Source organism: Branchiostoma lanceolatum, chromosome 7 (assembly GCF_035083965.1).
Source record: "Branchiostoma lanceolatum isolate klBraLanc5 chromosome 7, klBraLanc5.hap2, whole genome shotgun sequence".
In the NCBI taxonomy this organism is placed as follows: domain Eukaryota; kingdom Metazoa; phylum Chordata; class Leptocardii; order Amphioxiformes; family Branchiostomatidae; genus Branchiostoma; species Branchiostoma lanceolatum.
In genome coordinates this window covers 21,890,248-21,913,319 of record NC_089728.1, presented here as the reverse complement: position 1 = coordinate 21,913,319, position 23,072 = coordinate 21,890,248, and the positions used below count along the sequence as shown (strand labels likewise).

The window sequence follows — 23,072 nt, the reverse complement described above, 5'->3', positions numbered from 1 at the left end:
TAACCGAAGCTAGGTACTAATAATTCTCATCCAAGTCGGGTAGGAAAATACGTATAAAGTACGATTCCAAGGGGTACAGCATTGGGGTCTGCGTAGATTCAAAATTCCCATTCAGCAACCCTAACCACCATGACAAGTGTAAAAAGATTTTTTTACAGCGTTTTGTTTCTATCAAACGAATCCATCCTTTCTCTAAATTTTCGGCAATCAAGACCAAATACCAACCTTTGTCATTTCCCCCCTCCCCAACATTACAAAGGACCTGAAGGCAAATGATATCAAGGACATATCATTCAGCTAAAACAGTGCAGCACGCATCCATCGATTTCACAGTACACTAGATCTATTAATAAATCAGGTAGAATTCTTGTAGCAACAACCTGGGGACAATGTATTCATTGGTACAGTCTGATAGTATATATATGACCATAGAAACAGATATCGACGGCAGCGAAGGGGTCGATCGAAATTTCACGTGTTCACGGGCTTTACAATGATGACATGACCTGGCACAGGTCAATACAGTGGTACTGACTGCGTCTGTAAACTTTTGAACAAAGGACCCGACCGTAAAAGGAACGTTGTCTCGTCAGCAGAACAAAATAGCAAATCTAAAGATCGCTGACATGTCATACACTGCTGAGAAGACCATTGTGGTCTGTTGAAGGACGGTTCGTTGTCATTACCTTACCTACAACTTGTCCCAAGGACGTCCCTTAAGTTTATCTCCCCTTCTCCCTATACCTATGCTGACCTCATCCCTATCCATTCTTCGATGTTATCTTTCATCGCATTACTATCCTCACATAACTTACAAACAAACAAACAAACAAACAAACAAACAAACAAACACAGAAATCTAGTAGCAAATACGTAACCTTGCTAGGTGAAGATAGCGAATGTAGCGGATAAAAAAGACAATACCGAATATTTTTGTGACCTCACTTTTTATTCCCCACCATATCATGCATATACAGAGTATCATGTGGTTAATAGTTCAGCTTACTTAATATATATGTAGTGTGTGTGTGTGTGTGAGTGTGTGTGTTGTGTGAGTGTGCATGCGTGTGTGTGTGTGTGTGTGTGTGTGTGTGTGTGTATGTGTGTGTCTGTTTGTGTGTTTGTGTGTGTGTGTGTGTGTGTGTGTGTGTATAGAGTGACCTACAATGTATTTATAAAATAACACCTGAGGATTATTATGATAAACAGCGAAATATATATTGCAAAGTCGAAAAGTACAAAGATCTTTTGAAATTATTGGCAAATGCCGGTGATGTTATCTAAGCATGTCAGCACCTCTACATTTCCTTTAATCGTTCCAGTTTAAACTCTTTATTACATAACTACTCCAGATTAGATATGCAGTACGCATTTTGGGCTGTTGATACAGTCATCGTCAAAGGGACTTGATAGCAAAAGACGAGAAACATGCAAAAGTATTCCGAACAAAACGAGATTGTTTAACTTGCTGTAGCTATTGTATATATCTCTAAAGTGAAAATGAAGAACTCTGTCTGTTAACTACAATACATGTATAACTTTGCACCAAACTTGCTATTAAAAACAATATAACTATACACCAAACTATTTGCTATTCAGTACAATATAACTATACACCAAGCTTTTTGCTATCTAAAACAATATAACTATACACCAAGCTATTTGCTATTCCAAACAATATGACTATACACCAAACTATTTGCTATTCAAAACAATATAACTATACACCAAACTATTTGATATTTTCGTAACATTCTCAAAGACAAAAAATGAGTTTAAGACGAGAAAGAATCACATTCACCTACACAAGCAAGACGATGAAATTCACCGAAAGAGAGCAGCCAAATGAGTGACATGTTTTCAATACTTGTCGATTATAGGAAAAGATAAGCATTTCAGACAAAATGATAATTTACGATCATAGCAGACAGAGCAACGTACAGTGAAAGCATTTGTAAGCATAAATGATATTTTGCAAGAAAAGGAGAATCTTCTGTTACATTTATCAGTTTCTCTCAGATCCTAAAGAAGGCAAGTATTGTTTTCCGAAATGCAAGTATGAAAACAGAAGCTATAATGGATATTTGGAGTTTCTTTTACACAACCAGGTAATCTCAGCTGCTGACGTTTCGGTGTCTGTCAGACACCTTCTTCAAATCTCAAACATGGCTGAGCTTGTAGCCCCCCGGTCCGGTCAGAAGCTCTGAAGAAGGTGTTTGACAGCCACCGAATCGTCAGCAGGGGAGATTACCTGGTCATGTAAAAGAAACTCCAAATATCCTATGTTCTACCAACCTGGCCTGATGAAACTATTTTCGGAAGAAACCATAAAGAATTTACTCAACTGATTCAGAGTGGTTTACCAAGGCAGGGTGAGTAGTTGAAAAAAACTTTGTAGGTGGATTGACTTTGTATTTTGTTCACGTTACCTGATGTTTTATATGATAAACACACTAACGGAATTTTAAGAACATGACTATTTTCTACAATTGATAGTTTCATCAGGTTGGTCAATCAAATCCATTCAAGATATTGTTCTTCACAACCACATTGTTCTTCTCTACCGACGTTTCGTCACCAGAGCAAAGTAACAAGAAATCACAATAGGATAAGTTAATTTTGTTTGATAAAGACAGAAGGCACAGGTTGGTTGGTAGAGAAGACAAATATGCTGTGTACCGAGTTCTAGTTTGGTTCACAGATGAAGAAGTTTCTTGTCCTCCTGCAGCTTCTCACCACCCACAGCCAGTCGAATTTTGGCTTCATCTGCACACAGTCGCGCTTGTTACTGTTATGGTCGTATGGCTGCGGGGCCCAGTCCGAGAAATCTCCGCTGTCCAGTGGAGTGCCGTCTTCCCAAGCGAAGGTCCCTTCGGTTGTTTCATCAGTCAGTCCAACCCACATGCCGAAATGAGTGTTCTTGTTGGCGCTAGAAATGGGCGAAATCACAACAAACAAGACAAATTATTAGAACCGCCGGGCTATCATACAGCAAAAAGAAGTATTTAAAGAAGCAATCATTGTGAGCCTGATATTCATCATAGAATGGTGATGTAGAAGACGCGATATGATAACGCACTTGGTAACCGTACCATAACGCACAATGGCTCTGACCACAAGTTAACCAAGGATGGGGGTAGGTCGGGAGTATTCTTAGTTTTGAATTCAGTGCAGTTTTAGATTAAGCGTCAATTTTGACTACCAAACACACCCTGACCAACTACTGTTGACAATTTATGATCCGTACCCTCCCCTTCCATACATGCACGTCTATCAAGGTAGCGGATTTGCATTTTTTGGCGACGCTCAGGTACATCATTGTCTGTTTAATTGTCACGTATAAAGTATGATTAGTTACCTGGCACGGTCCAAGAGGGTCTTCGTCCTGTTCACATCTTCCTCGTTGTCTAACTGAAAGATTCGTCCATCTCTGTTTTGGCAGTGCTCCCTAGCCTCGAGATAGGTCAGGGGACGTTTGTAGACGTGTATGCACCTCCCAAATCCATACTCGACCGCGTATCCTTCAGGGCACGACGCTGCAAAACATGGTTGAAATTAAGTATGGAATCAAAACGAAACAGGTAATAAACCTCTGTACACTCCTGTCTTCCTCTACTTTCTTTTGAGGCAGCTGCCTTCAGCATATTGAAGATTCTGTAGCCTGTCTGTAGTGTTCATTTTGCTATAGAATTTCACAAGCCGTACTTAGGTTTTGCACGGGGCTATGTCTACTATATTGTCATAAGGGTGCTTTAAGATCAGACTTTGTGCAATGCGCCTCATTACTATTGAGGCGTTTCCGGTTTTATATTGGAATGTCACAGATAAACATAGGTTTCGCAAAAAAATCATATCTACTGTAGAAACACGAATAGCAGGTAAGAAAAGCTCCCTATCGAAGCCTACAATATCCAACGTCCATTCGGTCATTACCGTTTGACAGTTCGTATTATCATGATCACTGAGAAGAAAACCTACCAGTGAATGTCCAGGCACTCCTGTCGCTGATGCCGACAAAGGAACTGCCGGCCGCACAGCCGGCTGCCGGCTTCACCACAAAACCGGCGTCCATCAGGATGTAGTGGTCGCCTATGCTGAACAGGTTCGGAGGAGTTGTGAAGCTCAGGGTGTTGCCAGAGAGCTGGACATCAGATGTGTCGATGGTGTAGACCTCTGTGTCAGTATCGTCAAAGAATCCGATGTACCTGGGTGTTGATGGCAGTTCAGGCTGTAAAAGAGTCAGGTAGTTTATGCTAGGGTCACATTTCCAAGCTGGTGCCCGGCCGGGCTGTTTGCGAAAACGAAAAATAAATCCATATCAAGAAAATATGCAATTTATACTTAGTAGTACTTTTTTTTAAAGTTTTGTGTCTTTTGTTGTCTTTTACATCATAATTTTTGTTCCCGCAAGCTACCCGACCGGGCCCCGCTTTGGAAATGTGACCTAAGCATAAGCCATTTAAGAATTGGAAGTTCATAAGGTTCATTGTGGTACACTTCAGATATCCATTGTATTCAGCTTACACATAATGTAGATTGATAATAAACACACAATAATTGAATAGCAATACCTCAATATCAAAAGTCAATGACCATGTGTGTTCCTGAGCGAGGGGGACTCGTCCAGTTGGAGCTCGTGTTGCCAACATGGCGACAGGACGAGACTCTGTTGACATACCCAATATTCCATTGTGAATATTTCATTGCACTATTCCTTCCTTATAAACAAATAAGCAAGATTGTATTGACTTCTTCTGACACATGATACATGTGTAAATCTATACCGATTTTGTTTTGTTTATAACATAAAATCACACACCCTTCAGAAATCTAACTGTCGACGAAATATCAGTGATAACAAATAGATACTTGTACGATGTTATGAAGTTTATCACAGTTCTGTATGTAAACTGTGGAAATATGTCGGAAGGTAAAAATAACTTAGCCACTATACCAGGCTCCTGACGTGGCTGAAAAGAGTAGAAAGTGGTCCGATTGACAAATAAGATACCATGTAGTAGGCCAGCCGATTGATGCAGTTTGCAACGTCCCACGTCCCATCGGCTGGCCAACTTACGACTCCTCTGGTATACTAGTATCTATCTATTTGACCGAATTCTGTTTTTGTTTTTTTCATCCATGTTTTGAGCCTGGTAGAGGCTAAAAAAACTTTGTGATGGCGTTTAGTGATATTTAGAAAAACAAATCTGGTGTTATAGATACTGACCTCCTACAAAAAGTGTAGTACATCGTTCTTCGGACTCGAAGCTTGGGAATGTAAAGACGACATCATATGAAACAAAAACAATGGTCATTACCAAGATAAATCAAATGATTAATGTACTGAAATAACAGGGTAAATCATTGCATTGATTTTCAAAAAACGGTCAGATACAGGAACAACATGGAATAGCATGACCAAATGTCTGACTTTTTTAATAGTAAGGTCCTTTTATTTTGAACCAGATATTTTACAAGAGCCGACGTTTCGATGACTGTCTGTCATCTTCATCAGGGCAATACTGACTGGTTTGCAGTGCACTGAAGCTAGGTGTTACTGCTAACAATGCAGTCCCAAACGAAAAGTTTCCTATTTGTCATGCGTAGTCATAGGTCCTCCGGAATAGGTGATGCGGAAATTACCGTCTGGAGCCTACAGATCAATGTCGGCTAGGCGGCCGCTCCTGAGCGGGCGCTCCTGATCACCCGGAGAAAATGTCCCGGGGTCTGGGTGGGTGGGTCGCTTTAGACTCCGACGGCGGACGGAGGACCTGTTGACTGACACCTCCTTATGCATACACGGCCCTTTTATAGGGTGATGGTATCACCTGATTCCTCCTGACCAATGGCTGTGCTTGACAAATAGTTTCCTATTTGTCATGCGTAGTCATAGGTCCTCCGGAATAGGTGATGCGGAAATTACCGTCTTCCGCCATCGCTCTACTTTTGGTAGTCTACCAACCTTGTGCTTTCAATGTAACATATAATAAATGTCTTATCAACTTAATCTAAAGTTCCCTTGAATATATATATATCCCCTTCCTACCCATAACTCATCCTCTATACCTCCCTCTCACATCCTAATGCTTATCACTGTCTTCTTCAATAATAACTCGTACGCATTTTCCCTGACGACATCCTGTTTTAATTTCCACTACGCCATGCCCCTTGCGCATGGTGCCTACTTTCAAGTTCTTATATCCTTCTTATATAAGTATACACTTCTCAGTCTTGGTTATCTCCACATACGTGAGAAAGAAGTATACGTTTTATTTCAATTTAATCATCTATTCATTTTCTTTCTTCGTGAAGGCCTTAGTCAATCCCTTGATTTCGTTCTTAACCTCAAATTCCTGTACTGCTTTCGTTGCTTCCTCCGACGTCAAGGCCGCTGATATGCCCCCTACACTTAACACCTTCGAGACCTTTGTATAATAGTCCGGCGTTCGTTCGGAAAACCATCCGATATGATCCATAGCCTGTTTCTTTGGCACTCCCGTCATTGCTAATGTAATTGCACATCCTGATCGGAAACTGTGTAGCGTTTCCCCTTCATCCTCATTTATGGCTTTAAGATATTTCTTCAAAGCCCTTTCCATCGTGCAGGTTGATGCTTGTTTATTGGCGACCTCGCCTTCTTTTGTAGTAGGAGGGAATAAGAAACCTCCATTAAGTGGAGTCCCTAACTGCCGAGCTACGTCTACGTACAAGTCCAAACCTCTGACAGGACACACTGCCTCATCCCCTACCCTTTCTAATACGAAGGTATTGCTCCTCCCATCGCGCAGAGTCTTACCCCAAACCTGATTAAATAACAGACCCCCAGAAGACATTCTCAATACGTCGTCTGTCCTCACATTGAGGAGATCACCTCCTCTGTCACCCGAGAAAAACAAAGTCTTGAAATATGCCTGATCTCGTGCACTAATGAACGCCGCTACCGGGGATTTCTCCCGCTGCAGACTATCTTCTATGTACAAAGACAGCCTTTTCACCTTAGAGAGGAATAATGGGACTGCTTGTCGGGGTGGTTGATTCGCTGATAACTGCTCTTGAGTTATTACCTTCAAATAGGCTTTTACCGCCGGACTTGACGCTGGGTTACCATGTTGCATTACCGCGTTCCATTCCCCTGACCTACCTTCCATATTGAAAATGGACCTCAGTTTCCCAACGTAAGAATCTACTGTCTTAAAAGCTAACCTTGTCGAGCATCCACATCTTCTTTTGGTTGGGTTCTCTTCGTCTGTTTTAAACCCACACTTTTCCTTGTGGATTACTTTTGTGCCATCCTTGTCTTTCCAAATAAGGAACTTTATGATATCCTCCGGTGAAGCCGTATGCAGCGTTTTAGGGTACCTTAAGGACCCCAAGAAACCTTGAAGACTGCAAACCAAAGAGGATTTCTGCATCTCGTAAGCGGTGGTTTTAGCACTATGCAACACTTCCTGTAGCCTGGCTTCTAATTGTACCTCCTCTACACAAAAAAGTTTACTATTGTCAACTTGGTCTGGAGTACACCTGTGTGTCCCACATTGTTGGCAAAACTTAAATGTAAAGTCGTTGGGGTACCCGCAGGATGTACACTTTTCCGCCGGCATCCAAACTCTAGGTGCGTTGGAGATCTATATAGGAGCCATGAAGAAAGAAAATCAGCTATATAAAGTAAGTAACAAACAAAACGGGTTAATGCAAATAAACTAAACGTTTCTAAAAAAAAAATAGAGGAAGGGGTAAGGCTTCTTAATTTTTCATTACAAGACAAGACGAAAGTGAAAATCAAGGGTGGCTGTGTGTGTGTTACCACTAACGCGTTAGTGATTTCCGAAAACAACAAAATAACTACAATTACGGACGCAAAAGAACGACTCAGACGAGCAATTGTACACCTTGAGGCCTATAATTAAGGAAACCTTTTGACGAACAAAAACGCCCCCAAGTATGAAAAGATAAACAACAATAACACATAATAAATCTTACAATACCACGGCTTTCCCAGTTAGGACTTCCAATACTTTCGTCACTTCAATTATCCTACAACTTGAATGCCCAAAGATCGAAGAAAGTTGGGCATGGTTTCCAAATGCATGTTTTACCGCTTCGTGGGACTAGGAAAGCTATTTCTCCCTTCTTAGCGACCATTAAGGATGCCCTTGAGCGAGCTTGGAGGATAGGCCACCAATATCTTCTAGGATGAAGATCTGGAACAAGAATAGTGGCATCGGCTCGCTGCTCCAATAAGAAGGAAATTACCACCGCGATGAGGCCGAAAGGAGGGAAAGCGTAGACCCTTCTACCCACGATACTTTGAGCCAACGCGTCCGTTCCGTCCGAACCGGTAGTTGGATAAGGGCTAAAGAATCTGAGTCGTTGACCTCGGGCATTCCTTTGGACATTTGACGGTAGCGCCATGAAGTCTGTGTCGTGACTTCCAAAAGCTGCGTCAATCTTATAAAATAATGCTGAGACAAGCTTAGCGTCTGACCTGCGCAACGCTCGGGAGGGGATGTCTGCCGGATTACATGCTGATGGGATGTAGACTAAATCTAAGTCTATACCCAAACGGGCTGCCGTTTCCCAAAGCTTAGTAATTGCCCTTGAGACCTCTATGCTCTTTCCCCCTTGATTGTACCACGCTGCGATAAGGGTGGTATTATCAACCCTTGCCTGTATCCGCTTGCCATACACTGCACTAGCACACGCTTCTAAAGTCTCTCTTAACGCGTTGATCTCCTTTACAGAGATGTGTTCAGTGGCTGACTCCGACGGCCAGTAATCCCCAACTTGAACTTGACCTTTCTCCGTATCCAAGATACCTCCCCATCTGAAACCGGATGCGTCTGAGGCTAAGGTGATCACCTGTTTTTTCTGTGGACTCCAGGGTAGACACCCTTCCCATGTATCTAAGAAGCGCCAGTGCTGAATTTGCGCTTTTAATTGGTCAGTCATCTCTACTGTGCTCTTCCGCTTGTTCGCCATCTTGATCGCGTTGAATAGCTCTCGAGCATAGAGTTTCGCGGCGGGAATTGCCAAAGAAAAAGACACCATCTTCCCTGCTAACTTTTGTGCGGTTTTAACCAAAATGTTGGGTGCCTGCAGCGTCTCCTCTCTTAGGGTGGCGAACTTTACTTTCTTATCCTCTAGCAGCATGAAGGCCATTAGAACGGAGTCGACGATCATACCCAAGAAAACAGGTCTTTGTGTCGGGATTAAAGTTGACTTCTCCAATCCAATGAAATACCCCAAATCTACAAGGGTCTGGCAGAGAATGAAGGCAGCTGCCTGCGCCAACTGGAAATCTGTCCACTCTACCTCGTTTCTCTTTCTTTTCCCACTCCTTACCAGCTGCATGCTAGGGTCTTCTACTGGTTGCTTTAACCTCAACTGTCCTGCGTGCCGGTCGTCTATGTACAACGAAGAAGGGACTCCCAATGATCTGATATTGCTCATTGCGGCCAAACCTATCGTTTCATACAGGAAAGCACTGGCCCTGAAGCCAAATGGTAATGAGGCCCAACATAGCCACCACCCGCCCCATTCTAAACCAACCAGGGCCTTGCTACTTTCAGTAAGGAGGATGTGGTCGTACCCGCTCTTGTCATCACAAACTGTCTGAAAATGATTGCGGCCCACATAGCGGGCGACTTGTGTAAGACCTTCCAACTTAAAAGGGCAGCTTTTGATCCAATTATTTAAGAACCGTTCATCATGACATAGCCTAGGCTTCTTGGGTTCCACTGTAAGTGGCATAACCAAATAGGGTGGTGGGACCTTCCCCACCTGCCCCCAGATCGAAACTGCGCCCGACCTTATCCTATCCTCAAGGGTAGCGGAGATGAACTTCGCATGGCTCTTACAGCCTTCACCATTGTGGAAAATAGTTGGGGGAGGGAAAGCACAGTCGTAATATTTGCCTTGAAAGAAACCCTTAAATGGGCAAATAAAATCCCGAATCGCTACCCCTTCATTTATCCATTGTCGAACCGGGTGCTCCAAATCCTGTCCCTCCAAAATAGCATCCCATTCCGCACAATGCCTATGTAGCTCTCCGGCTACAAACGTATTCGGATCTCTGAAAAGGATGTTTTCGGGCGAGGCAAAAATAGAACCTTGGGAAACAGAGGTCGTAGACGGATGAGGAGCGATGGTCGCTGACGTTCCGGAACTTGTAATCCACCTGACCTCCTGCAATAGGCTGTCCTGGTACGCCTCTAGCGGATGGAAGTCGAATTGCATCTCCCAATCCGGTACGTGGAAACTCTGAAAACATAATATCCCGCGTCTATTTAATTGATACGGATACCTTTTATCAAACTAACTTCTAAATGAAGCAAAAAATTGTTAACGTAAACCACAGAATCTTTTAATTTTTAGCAAATTGATTTGTTAGCATACTTCATGCGGTATAGTACGGGGAAGTATGGAGTATTCCAAGAAGGACGGTATTCATTTTTGATTGAAGACTTTATGAAACAGAAAGAAAAAAATTCTATTCAAATGTATTCATGAGATATGTCCATACTTCGAATATCTAAATGCAAAAGATAAAATCATAATTTTGTTGCGTCTAGACCAGTGCTAGTTTAATAAATATGATCTGTTCCTACATGTGTATGTACAAAGAAGCGAGAAAGAGATTGACTCTACTGGGTTAGCTTAGCTTATCACTTTCGTCTACTTAAAATGCTTAAATTATGTAATGTAAACATTTTTACTGTATATGTCAAAACAAGTTAATTAAGTTAATGTTAGATGATTTAAATCTAGCCCCTCAGTACTGAGGGAGGGAGGGGGTTGTTGTGGTTACCAAGAAAACACTTGAAGGAAATATACACACTGTGAGTCAATCTCACTTATTCCCGATCTATACCAAATGTACCTTAGTGAAATCGTTAATATATCAACACTTTTATTTACTTACGTCGAATGCATAGGGTGCCGACTTTAGCACAACAAGCAACACAAAATGGCAAATCTTTTCACAAGTATCCTTTCATCGCAACTGACAATGGCGTCGCTATAACTCATTAGAGTTAGTGAAATTTAACAAATTTAACCGGTTTTCTAGTTGTTATTTGGCTTGATTCTAATCAAACACCAGAAGTGAGCAAAACAAAAAACAAAACAAAAAATTATCTTACTTTTAACGGAGTGAAAAAGGGGCAATTTGGGTTTTCAGAACTTTATGCGTATCCTTGGCAGTATGTCATTAACCCTAATGAACATAACTGGGACTACTGTATTAACACCTGTGTTTAACGGAAAAACCCTTTTAACTGAAATCAAAAGACGTGAAGGTTGAACATTTTTTTTTTTTTTTTTTTACGTAACCCCTAAATAAAACCAAACATCATGAACGACTCAGATGAATTTAGAGGTGTCTCAAAACTAAGGCGTTAACCACACGGAAATACGTAGCTCGTTAGGAAGCTTACCAGACTACTAATTATAATAATCCAAAAAAAAAAAAAAAAAAAAAAAAAAAATGCTTACGTACCCAAAGCCCAAAAAAAACCTAAACGTCTACACAATGATGCTCATATACGCAAACGTACACGCGTTCATATGCGTACCATTATTAAACAGAAATATAGAACACAACAGGCAGACTGTAACAGGCTTTTAATAAAGATGATCAAGAAGAGACAACCATGATACACACTCATCAAATATAGTTATATAACACGTTTCAAGCCCTTAGAACACCTAGACATAAATGCCAACAGTTACTAAATAACCAGAATAAATTTTTGTTTATTTTCATGTTCATACTACTGAAACCTTTTATATATTTTTATTAATAGCAATTTTCAATTTTCAACACAAAACACTTCGGAAACACTAGAATCAGAGTCCAGGCCGGTCCAATCAAAAATACATTCTAAATCCACGTCCTGACAAAAATCAAACTCATTACAATATGGCTCAAAATCTACCCCCACGATTTCCCCTCCGGGCGCCCCTGCCCCTAAAACGAGAAGGGCAATCTCTGGCGAAATGGCCCTCTCCCTTGCAGATACGGCACTGGTTAGGTCCCAGGGGTTGTGGGAAAAACGGCGGTACTGGAGATTGGAAGGCCACACCTTGGGGAGCCAAGACCTGAGGAGCCACAGCCTGGGGAGCCATAACCTGGGGAACCATTGCTTGGGGAGCCACAGCCTGGGAAGCCATAGCCTGGGAAGCCATAGCCTGGAGAGCCATAGCCTGGGGAGCCATAGCCTGGGAAGCCATAGCCTGCGGAGCCATAGCCTGGGGAGCCAAAGCCCGCGGTGCCAGAAGCTGGGAAACCAATGCCTGCCAAGCTACATCTCCCACAGATGCCAGCGCTGGTGGTAGAGCTGGTTGATGAGGGAGAGACTGGCATCTGGGCTGAAAGACATGCAAGTTCGATTTTTTCCATTTATTTACAGTATTGGTGACATGTGCCTGTTCGGGGTCTCCTATGAACTCCGCTGCCAGTGACTGGAGATCACCACCTCCTAGGCCTGCCCCCTCTTCCATCTGCCGGTCGAAAGCGCTAGCTGCATAGGTCCAAGTCGACGCTGACCTATGCCCCGCCTTGGATGCAGCTTCTGCCAGGGCCTTCAGCAACGCCGACATAGTGGTTGGGTCGAAGGCTGAGCTTCTCCTCGTTGCGTACGCTCTTGCCTCCCTCAGTAGTCGCATGGTGGTTTGTTCTGTTTCTCTATGTTCCAGACGCTCCGTGCGTTCCATTAACGCTTGCATTTCCTGTTAAAACCATGCAAATAAAAAAAAAAAACAAGAATACAAAACACCTCCTGTTATCATTACACATTATACAACAATGCACTTTTGCTAATCAAACGCCGGGCAACAGGAATTACTAAAAGTTTCTCGACAATGCATTGTCAGTCTCTAAATACCGGAGCAAAACCACAAAATCTCATCACATAACACTCGGCCAAAACGAAAATAAGATAACACTGTGTCGAACAGGTAACACTTCGCCAATTGTCTAATCGGGAAATAATACAACACTCCCACTTAAAGCCTTACCGGAAAACGCATGTACACAACAACACGTACCCTGTTCGACAAAGTGCCGAACCCGGAAAATAACACTCCCCCTTAGCTTAATGCCTTACCGGGAACACATGTACACAACAAGACATACCCTGTTCGACAAAGTGCCGAACCCGGAAAACAACACCCCCACTTGGCTTAATGCCTTACCGGGAACACATGTACACAACAACACATACCCTGTTCAACAAAATGCCGAACCCGGAAAAACACTCCCACTTGGCTTAATGCCTTACCGGGAACACATGTACACAACAAGACATACCCTGTTCGACAAGGTGCCGAACCCGGAAAATAACACTCCCCCTTGGCGTAATGCCTTACCGGGAACACATGTACACAACAAGACATACCCTGTTCGACAAAGTGCCGAACCCGGAAAATAACACTCCCACTTGGCGTAATGCCTTACCGGGAACACATGTACGCAACAACACGTTCACACCATACTACATGCTCACCTGCCGAAACCGGGACTCACATTAACTATACACCAGTGAAAATTACGAAAAGCACAAGTAAATAAGAAAAATAACAAAGCAACCATGTGAAAGAAACAGGGAAAACAACAATCAAATAATATGTCAAATACACTAAAACCACGTAATCACGAAAATATTATAGAACTGAACAACTCACTTGAAACGCATTAAATCCTTGAATGGGATATCCCCCCGCCGGGAGGACCGGTGCTGCCGCCTGCTGTACCGGAGCCGGAATCACTTGCTGATCGGCAGCCGGAAGCGCTTGTAAGATCATCGGAGCCCCCAGTTGCTGGATCGGAGCCGGAATCCCTTGCTGAGCCTGGACCGGAATGCCTTGCTGAGCCTGGACCGAAATCCCTTGCTGAGCCTGGGAGGGAATCCCTTGCTGAGCCTGGGCCGGAATCACTTGTTGAGCATGGGCCGGAACCACTTGTTGAGCCTGGATCGGTTGTTGGGCTGGAACTGGTGTCGCTTGTTGCGCTGAAATAACCAGTTGCTGGGCCGGACCGGGTGCCACCGTTGTCGGGTTCGAGCCTGCAGCCGGAGCCTGCTGACCAGTAGCCGCCACTGCCTGTGTCGCGGACGAAGCTGCCTGCTGAGCCGGGACTGGAATCGATTGGGATGACGGGCCTGGTACTGCGGTAAGACCTGCACGGTTAAAACACACGTTAAAAACCGGGCACAAAAATACAATCCCTATCCCCGCCTCGACCAACTTTTGCTACCACATCCAAACCAAGCACCCTGCCCGGGCTTCAAGGGACCACAACGTGCCGATTACATGACAATCCCGGGCCATTCAAGCGATTTTTTTTTTTTTTTTTTTTTTCATTCTTTCAACTTTCTCCACCACTGCTATACGCCTTCCAACTACCACGCACATCCCAGACACCACTCCACAAAACAAAGACAACGAACACATAAATTAAACAACACGAGGAAGAAAAAGAGACTTCACAAGGGAAAACTAACCTCTTTACCCTCCGTCACCAAAGAAAAACCTGAAAACTACCGACGTAAGACAGACAAAGCCGCCGCCATTCCCACGTGCGTCCAGGTGCTGCATACCTGAAACCATTGTCTGCAAGAACAGACTACACAGAACGACACAACGCACAGAAACAATGAATAGCCCCTACTTCGAGACCTAAAAGAAACTGAAAAGAACACACATAGAGAAACCGGTAACGCTACAACAGGGAAAAGAAAAAATCTTAACACAACGGCTACAAACTGAAACACGTGGAAGACGAAACAAGAATGAAAAATTGCCGGACGTCTAAAACTAGCGTAACTCAAATTAACAACAGAAAAACGTCTACAAATACAACCGACTAATTCTCCAACAACGTTAGAACTTCCACAAGCCTACCTCCCGCTGGCATACGTGGCCTTTTTCCCGTATTGTTAGGCGTCGACATTTTCTCCGGATGGTGAGGCAGACTAAGCAAGCTTGTAGACTCCGACGGCGGACGGAGGACCTGTTGACTGACACCTCCTTATGCATACACGGCCCTTTTATAGGGTGATGGTATCACCTGATTCCTCCTGACCAATGGCTGTGCTTGACAAATAGTATTGTATTACCCAGGCCAGATGAAGATGACAGACAGTCATCGAAACGTCGGCTCTTGTAGAATACTTCATTTCAAAGAAAAGGACCTTGCTATTCAGTTATTCGCCAACCTGATGAAATTATTCATGGACGTAAGTCTGATTTTTGCCTAACACCACCACTCCACTGGAGCTGTGACATCGCTGCGACCGTGCCGAGACTGAGTCTTTTTACGCTTTGTCTATTTTGTTGACATGTCAGTCATACTATCAAATTTCGTGATATTCAAATGTTGAAGTCAAGGTTACATACATTTGACCTGTCATCCTTCAAGAATTTAAATCACGCATTCTCCAAGCAGATTGACTGTTGACTTTGGATGTTATTTGTACACTGCCATGCCACCGGTAAATCTGCTTAGAGTCTTTAAAGTTCATACCTGAGGGAGTCACTGGCACGGAAACAGAAGACGTTCGGCCCGGCTTGTTGGGCCGTTGGTGTCCATGTAACGGTGACGGAGGCACGCTGGGGGTTGTTGGGATCGACAGTCAGGCTGGACTTGGTCAGACCGATGGGCGAAGTCGTCAGTATGTCAGCGACACTACGACAGAAGAAAAATCGGTTTGTTCACCTGCGCAAAAATATTTTTCAAAATATACGTATGTCGGAATTGACTCTAAAACTAAAAGTTTACGTTCATCTTACACATGTCAAAGAATAGCTTCAAGTAATCCTATCTTCATCAAGCCAGCTTCCTTAATGCTTTACTTCCAAATTGTCCTGTCTTTTGCTAAGATGCAATATGTGCACATGCTAATAATATCAAACACAAAAGCGAACTCAGTTGCTTGAAAATATTCTTACGTCACTCCACTGCCCGTGGCCTCCCCCTCGATAAGGGTAGAGAACGTGTCGCTGATGGGAATGCCGAAGCAAGTCTGGTCGCTAGGCGCCCGATAGCGAACAAACCCGGGTCGTTGACCACAGGGTACAGAGGAGGATTCCACTGATTAGAAAAAAGGAAATAGTTGTATTCAATGGCAACGAGTCATTTCACAGTCCGAGTGCACGTGATGCATTGTACAGTCGTGATGCATTGTGGACTAAGGTCCCGGTTTGCTGACAAACAATAGACTTTAGACGACACATGCGCACTCAGAACTGTGAAGTGCCTTCTTTTTGGAGCTCTACGACCCGAAAGTGGCTTTTTAAAAAGATTGTAAGGGAATTTACGTACCAAAAGCTAAAAGCTGGAGTGGTATCTGGGTGAAGGGACCACACTCGGGGGGAAAAGGAGGAGAAGAACAGGACGGGCTGCTCGAGAAATCCTCCAGAACGAGAGCGACGGCCCACCAGCCTGGATCCAGCCCTATGGTAGCGTCGTAATACAGGGTGCACGTTCCCTGCGTGTAAAGATGGGGAGGTGACTTGTTGAGAAAAGGCAACTCGTCAAAATTTATTGTTGCTGATTATATGTTGCTGCAAGTACGTAAAAAAAGGGCGTAATAGTTCAACTGTCTCTAATGTGTAAAATACACCACCAAGTTAAGTTTTCGTACCACATACCTCGTCCAGTATCACACCCGGCGGGCCACCACACACGTCTCCGCATTCATCAGCGCCAATACCCCACCTGCACCGCACCGCATCTCCGTCAGGGTCCTCCACTGGGAAACGAATTACGGCGTCGCACTCCTGTGTAATCCTGTAGGAAGAACAGTATTAGTACATTGTTTCTTGCATTGGAGAATCGGGTGATTGAAATATCAACACGAGTTGTAACTGATGATTGATGAACGTCCTGACAAGTAAGCTAAAGGAATGTGGAAAAGTTTTCCTTATAAGTCATCACAAGGCAAGTAGACAAGTAAGTATTTATAGACCGACTGGTCATGACTCCATTCACCCCCCCCCCCCACCTTTCTTAGCTGCTACCTACTCGCAATTTGAGTGTGCACCTTGCCGTCAAGATGGTCGGGAGGTAGGTAGGTAGATAGATATATGGATGGATTGTTTATTTGTTTGTTTGTCTGTCTGTCTGTCTGTCTGTCTGTCTGTCTGTCTGTCTGTCTGTCTGTTTGTTTGTTTGTTTGTTTAAATGGTTGGTCGGTTGCTTGATTGGTTAATTGGCTAGTCGGTTGATGTGTTAGTTTCTTTGTTGTTTTGCTGGTTATGGTTGGGTCACATTTTCAATCCGGGGCCCGGCCGGGCAGTGTTTGGGAACAAAAAGTATGATATAAAAGACATCAAAAAACACTTAACGTACCAAAAATAATTCAAGAGCATAGCTTGTGCATATCTATTGATATACATTTCAATTTTTCGTTTCCGCAAACAGCCCAGCCGGGTCCCAACTGGGAAATGTGACCCAAGCATCAATTGGTTGGTTGGTAGTTTGGTTGGTAGTTTGGTTGGTTGGTTGGTTGGTTGGTTGGATGGTTGGTTGGATAGTTGCCTGGTTGATTAGTTGATGAGTTGGTTGGTTGGTTGGCTGTTTGGTTTGTTGGTTGATAGCTGATTGGTTTATAAGTCGGCTAGTCGGTTTCTCTTCGTTATTTTGAGATCAAAAGCTTCGCTGCCTTACCGGAGGATTTTACCCTTAAAAGACATTCTGCTAAATAAATAAATACGAATTAATATTCTAGCTTTTTCTTACTTTATAACCGGAGCACTTGCGGTGATTGGTGAAGAATTCGGCAGGCCGGTGTCACTCCTGGGTGATAGGTCAACCAGAGTCCGGGCATACCACTCTCCTGTGCCGTGTAAATTCACAGTCCCCCAACAGCAAACTGGTCCATAGCTGTAACAAAACATATCCTGATATCGTTCGCTTTAAGTCAATCCCTGACACAAATGGAAACAGATTACTACGTTATACGGTAAGGACGACTGGAAGAGAATATCTATGATTCAGCAATAATTCACCAGATCAGAGCCTATTTGCTAACAACAACTTGGTTAAAATTGGATAAATATCTCTGAGCTTAGTTTTCGGCGAATGTTTATTTGACATCGGAGCTCAAGGATGACTTTGATGTATTACAGTGATTGAGTTGTCACAACCAGACGAAATATACCGATCACGACGTCTACTTTTTGAACTGAAATACTGAGTCTGCCCTCGCTACTTACTGCACTTCCCGAATGCTGTTGTCGTTAAACGTATAGCTGAAGGTGTTCCCACCAGTCGCCCAGTTCTCGTCTACGCTGAAGTCAGTACAGTAGTACTGAGTTGTTGAGAGGTCACCGTCTTCGTCGGTGGACCAATAATCTTCAGAATAAGTGCTTCCGTGAAGAACTCCGTCTGTTATCCTTTGCTGAGTACATTCGTTGTCCGATGACGTCAACCTCCAGGCGATCCTGAAGGCAAAATTCACCTGAAAATATAGAATTCTTGTCAATTCTTGTCATGTACTAGCAGGACAATTTCAGGGGTGATTCTAGGAGAAAATCGAAACAAAAGAACCCCTCACCAGGCCAGGTGTGTCCTTGTCTGACGTCCAGGAGATGGTTACTCCGCGGAAATGGCTTCCCGCCGCCAGTACTGCCAGCAGCAGGACCAGCAGAGCACATCTCATGATGCTCCTCTTCAGATGTTCTTCTGTAAAAAGGTAATGGATTTTTAGTGTATTGTACATGATGTCTCGTGATTTTTGATGAACTATTTAACCCTTGCACTTGTATGTGGTGGTAGCACGTGGTGGGATCGGGGTGGCATAATGGCAGTGTGTTTAGCCCAGAACCTATAAATCATGTGTTCGAATCGGAGATATCCTGACTTGTCCCGTTGATGTTGTGCCCTTATAGGAAAGCTTTTGAACAGGCCCCGTGTTTGAGGCACTCTTCGAGCATGTAAAATAATCTACCAAACTTAACAGCAGGGGTCCATTCTGATGTGAGTGGATCAGACAGGTTTGTCCGGTTATACATCTTCTATTCTTCAGTACAAACCTGGTGTGTTGCGCCTAACGACTCAGACATGCGGTCGGCATAAGTTTAATGCGTGCGGAAAACGCTCGGCATGCGCACTGCTATTCGCAACTAGAAACATCGTCGCGCACTTCATATACGCAACGGATGCGATGACTTAAGCCCCTGTCACACTTGTGCGTATAAGCCATTCCGTGTGAGTTCCGTGTTGAATTTTGACAATACGCAGTTGTACGCTCAAAATATAATTTTTTTTAGTTATGCGCGTCGCACATATAGCGTGTGAATAACGAATTCAACGCATCCAATGCGTTTGAGACACGTATGATTTGCATATGAAGTGCGCAATATCCGCACGCTATCCGCACGTTATCTGTGCGTTGTTCATACGCTACTGGTACGTATAATGCGCTGCCTGATCGCAGGACGAACGCCACTTATTGGTGACGTATATTCTTATTCGCCATACGTTCGATCATCGTGCGTTGTATCTGCGCTGCAAGTACGCGATGTGGTCGCTGCGCAGAGATCGTGCGGCAAGAGAAGCGTATTACCGCGATTGGAGCGCAAACACAAAGCATTCGTACCTTACTCGACCGATGTCGGACGTTTGAACTGCGTTCTTATGACGTCTGAGCTGCGTATCAGCATTCGCAGGAACGTTTTCGGTAGTTTCAAAAAATATCAAGCGAGCTGGGCAGTGCCTTGCGTGTGCCTGCGTACCTTAAACTTTCACAAAACGATTGAGAAACGCATTAAGTGCGTATTGTGCGCACGCCGGCGTATGACAAAAATGTTAACACGCAACTCACACGGCCATGATATACGCACACGTGTGACAGGGCCTTAAGTCATTTGTTCGCTAGGCACATATGTATAAACACATGTATAACAAGTAATGGTGACTTAAAAATCACCAAGGCGACGCATGTTGTTACGGTAAATCAATTGTGGTTTGAAATCTAAAGCAAAGGAAAAGCTTTTACACATTGTCCCTTATTTGAAGCGTGCTTGATTGTGTTATCTTTTTCGGCCCTTTTTTCATCTTTTTTTTTTAATTCGCCTTTTAACAGACCAGGACGATGTGGCACTGCACTCAAGTTTTTAATCATGTGTCACGTACATTGAACAATACACCCATTTTACACCTGGTTGGAGTGAGGAAAGCCGTGTAAAGTGCCTTTCCCAAGGGCACAACAGCGGTGACGTCAGGGGGATTTGAACCCGGGACCAGTTGGTTCTGGGTCGAACACCCTGCCGTAAAGCCACACGATCCCTGTCATTTTACATGCAATGGGAACTAGAAAGGGATCTCTAACCAGCAAGTTGAGCTCAATGTAGAGCTACCATTTCACTGGTCGTGACAGAGAAAACGTTATGTATAGTATTAACACGTTCTTTTTTCGGGCAAATTCCCCCAAGCTCGTTTCGATAAGCACAAAGAACAGAAGACTGCGACCCTTTCCAGTAGTGTGCATGTCGGGTGATCGACACAGCTGGGATTCGAACTTTTTGATCTAGAGACAGGGCTGCTAACCCCTGGACTCCGCACGCCACTTTTGGTGTGATGGTCGTTTTTTCGACTTGATTCACCTTATTGTGTCTTTAAAAGAAAATGGTAGTCCGTTGCTAGTGTTGTATGATATTCCACAGAAATTCTTGCCTTTAACGAATAATGGACGTGTAAGTTTTATTTGTTTTTCTTTGTGCAAGAATGTTGAATACGTTTTTGTATCCTCGCTCACTTTAGAAAACAAATCAGGGTTTATTATGTACCTAGTACTGTCTCCTCCAGAATACTGACACTTGAGACCAAACCCGCTTTCAATTGGGGTGTAACAAAATCAAAAAGAAGAAAGGCTAGACAAGACAGACAAGTGCTTATCTAACCCATTTTGATTGGGGTATAACATAATCAAAATGAAAGAAAGACTAGACAAGACAGCAAGTGCTTATTCAACTATTTAACTATTTTGATTTTTTTCAACTTTTCAACGTTACTAACAATCAGCTCAGACAAAGGAAGGACGACAGAAAAAGGACAAGTCAAGCTAAACACGACAGGTTACTTATCCGCGTGCTCCCACCAACCCACTCCTGCCAACTTGACACATCAAAATGACATAAGGCCATAAAGGAGAGACATTACAACGATAGCCTAACACGCAGGCTCTAGGCGGCTGATAGTTACGGGGTGGCTGATAGTTACGGGCTGGCTGCAAAAAGTGTATTATTTAGCCCCCCAAAAAGCCGCCTCAGAGCCTGCAAAGGAGGCTAGGAAGGCAAAGTTATCGTCTCAATGGCTTCATAGCCACCGGGCAGTTTGACTCCGTGCACCTCTGTGTCTTTGCGCACTGTCGCCGCAAACGGCTCGAGTGAGATTGCGTACAGAAGTGGAGAAAGGGGGCAAACTTGCCGCGCACCCCTTGCCATATTTTGTACCTCTTCTTAAAATGTTTGGTGTCTATGCAAGGAAATATTTATGAGGGCCTGCAGTACGTGATTATGAATTACGCAACATTTTCGCCGCCGATTACGAATTACGTTGAAGTCTTAGAGCTGATTACGAATTACGTTTAATCATGAGGCTTTCGAACCGGCTTAAAGACTTTACAAAGCTTCAACTATCTAGTTCTGCGTCAAAACTATTGATATTATGTTGAATACCTACTTTTGAGGACACCTCCTTGAGAGCGGCCTGCATGGGGGCGTCTCGAGAACGCTAAACGCTAAATTCCGGAGCTACATATGACGCTAAATTTAGTCAGCCTCTCTACGCCCTACTCTAAATTCTGAGTCAAAACTCACACACCTAGAGGCTGAACTCTTAGCTTCGTCAAAGCAAGCGATTTTTAGCATCATGGAGATGACTTGAAAAGCACCTTAATTTAGCATTTGCATTAAACGCATGAGTGATAATGACGAAGTCTAGACTGGCGTGAGGACACACGCAATGACTTCTGTATCAAATGAAGTTTAACCTGTTTGTTTACTTATAATACGTAGCACTATTGAACTACGAACTTTCACGTCACATCTGACATGGCAAGCCACATTTGAGCCCGATAAACACCACAGCTTGCTTATGAATGAAGACCTTTTATAGTGGAAATTTCTATTTTCGTGTACTTAGAAATAGTAATGTGACGTTATAGAGGGGCCTGTGCTATCACATACATTGAAGATCTCCTAACTCCATTTCAGCGTATTTGAAGGAAGTACAGTCTCATTGCACAATGTCATGGCTCGTCCAATGACAACATGGTATCCTGACGTGCGCTTTTGTAAAAGACACTAGATTTGTGCGGCAACTTTTAACCAAATTGATATAACAATTGCACTGACAGTGACTGCAATTGATAATCTGGTCACGTCCATTACGTACCAAACCAATTACCCCACCCCATTCCTACCCCACCTCGACACGTATACGTATTTTTCCACCCGAATAAATAACTTTCGGAACGACTTTTTCGTAACTTTTGAGCATAACGTGTGGCAACTGAAAACAGAAGAAGCATTCAGTGCGAGAAAGCCTGTCAAAAACTGGTCTGGTCTTTTCAAACAGAGTTAGCAGCAATGGCAGCACATGCCTTCTTATATGAAAAATAGTAACTTTTAATATGTATATATAAATAAATTTCTATGTCGCAATGCAAACATTCTTCAGAGATCTAGAATTCGTAAAATAAATGTATTCCCACCTGTGAGGCACAAATCGGATGACAATGTTAGAGATATCTTAGCGATGATCCGCCACGCGGTATTACTCCTGCATGAAATGAAGTCGAACCAGTCTGGTCGCTCTGGAGCTAATTGTGAGTCACCTCTGACATGGGAGTGGCCATGAATTAACATCCCAGCCTGCTCTTGAGTGAAGTAGATAGTGTAATGTGATTTTCGATGGTGCAACTGATTGTTATTTTTGCACATAGGGTAAACAAATACTAGATGTACGTGCATCATAGAGGGGCCATCGTAAGACCTCGGGGTATACGTAGATGTAGTCACACGTCATCGATCGAGAGTGAGGGTATCGCACCCAGGGTGTTTATGGC

General features: G+C 43.5%; 2 protein-coding genes across 3 annotated transcripts in view; both read right to left on the bottom strand.

Annotated features, from left to right (window-relative positions):
- Nucleotides 1-928: 928 nt before the first annotated feature.
- The window catches only part of LOC136438161 (integrin beta-like protein C), a 44,625-nt gene continuing 22,481 nt past the window's right edge, over nucleotides 929-23,072 (bottom strand). Inside the window, exons 1-13 of one of the 2 annotated variants that reach the window (XM_066432887.1) lie at nucleotides 22,719-22,936; nucleotides 18,558-18,685; nucleotides 18,217-18,461; nucleotides 17,741-17,884; nucleotides 16,651-16,789; nucleotides 16,322-16,487; nucleotides 15,949-16,090; nucleotides 15,524-15,685; nucleotides 5,228-5,268; nucleotides 4,572-4,666; nucleotides 3,979-4,228; nucleotides 3,359-3,536; nucleotides 929-2,929 (exon numbers count right to left, since the gene is read on the bottom strand). In XM_066432887.1, coding sequence (XP_066288984.1) covers nucleotides 2,686-2,929; nucleotides 3,359-3,536; nucleotides 3,979-4,228; nucleotides 4,572-4,666; nucleotides 5,228-5,268; nucleotides 15,524-15,685; nucleotides 15,949-16,090; nucleotides 16,322-16,487; nucleotides 16,651-16,789; nucleotides 17,741-17,884; nucleotides 18,217-18,461; nucleotides 18,558-18,685; nucleotides 22,719-22,872 — 2,088 coding nt within the window. In that variant the 5' untranslated portion in view covers nucleotides 22,873-22,936 and the 3' untranslated portion in view covers nucleotides 929-2,685. Of the gene's footprint in view, nucleotides 2,930-3,358; nucleotides 3,537-3,978; nucleotides 4,229-4,571; nucleotides 4,667-5,227; nucleotides 5,269-15,523; nucleotides 15,686-15,948; nucleotides 16,091-16,321; nucleotides 16,488-16,650; nucleotides 16,790-17,740; nucleotides 17,885-18,216; nucleotides 18,462-18,557; nucleotides 18,686-22,718; nucleotides 22,937-23,072 lie in introns of those variants that run through there. The other variant, XM_066432888.1, reaches the window with a different exon arrangement.
- LOC136438162 (polyglutamine-repeat protein pqn-41-like) lies at nucleotides 11,608-15,089 on the bottom strand. Its single transcript, XM_066432889.1, has 3 exons — nucleotides 14,902-15,089; nucleotides 13,684-14,177; nucleotides 11,608-12,729 (listed from the first exon to the last, which is right to left on the bottom strand). The coding sequence occupies exons 1-3, from the start codon at nucleotides 14,948-14,950 to the stop codon at nucleotides 11,926-11,928; spliced, it is 1,347 nt and encodes a 448-aa protein (XP_066288986.1). The 5' UTR covers nucleotides 14,951-15,089; the 3' UTR covers nucleotides 11,608-11,925.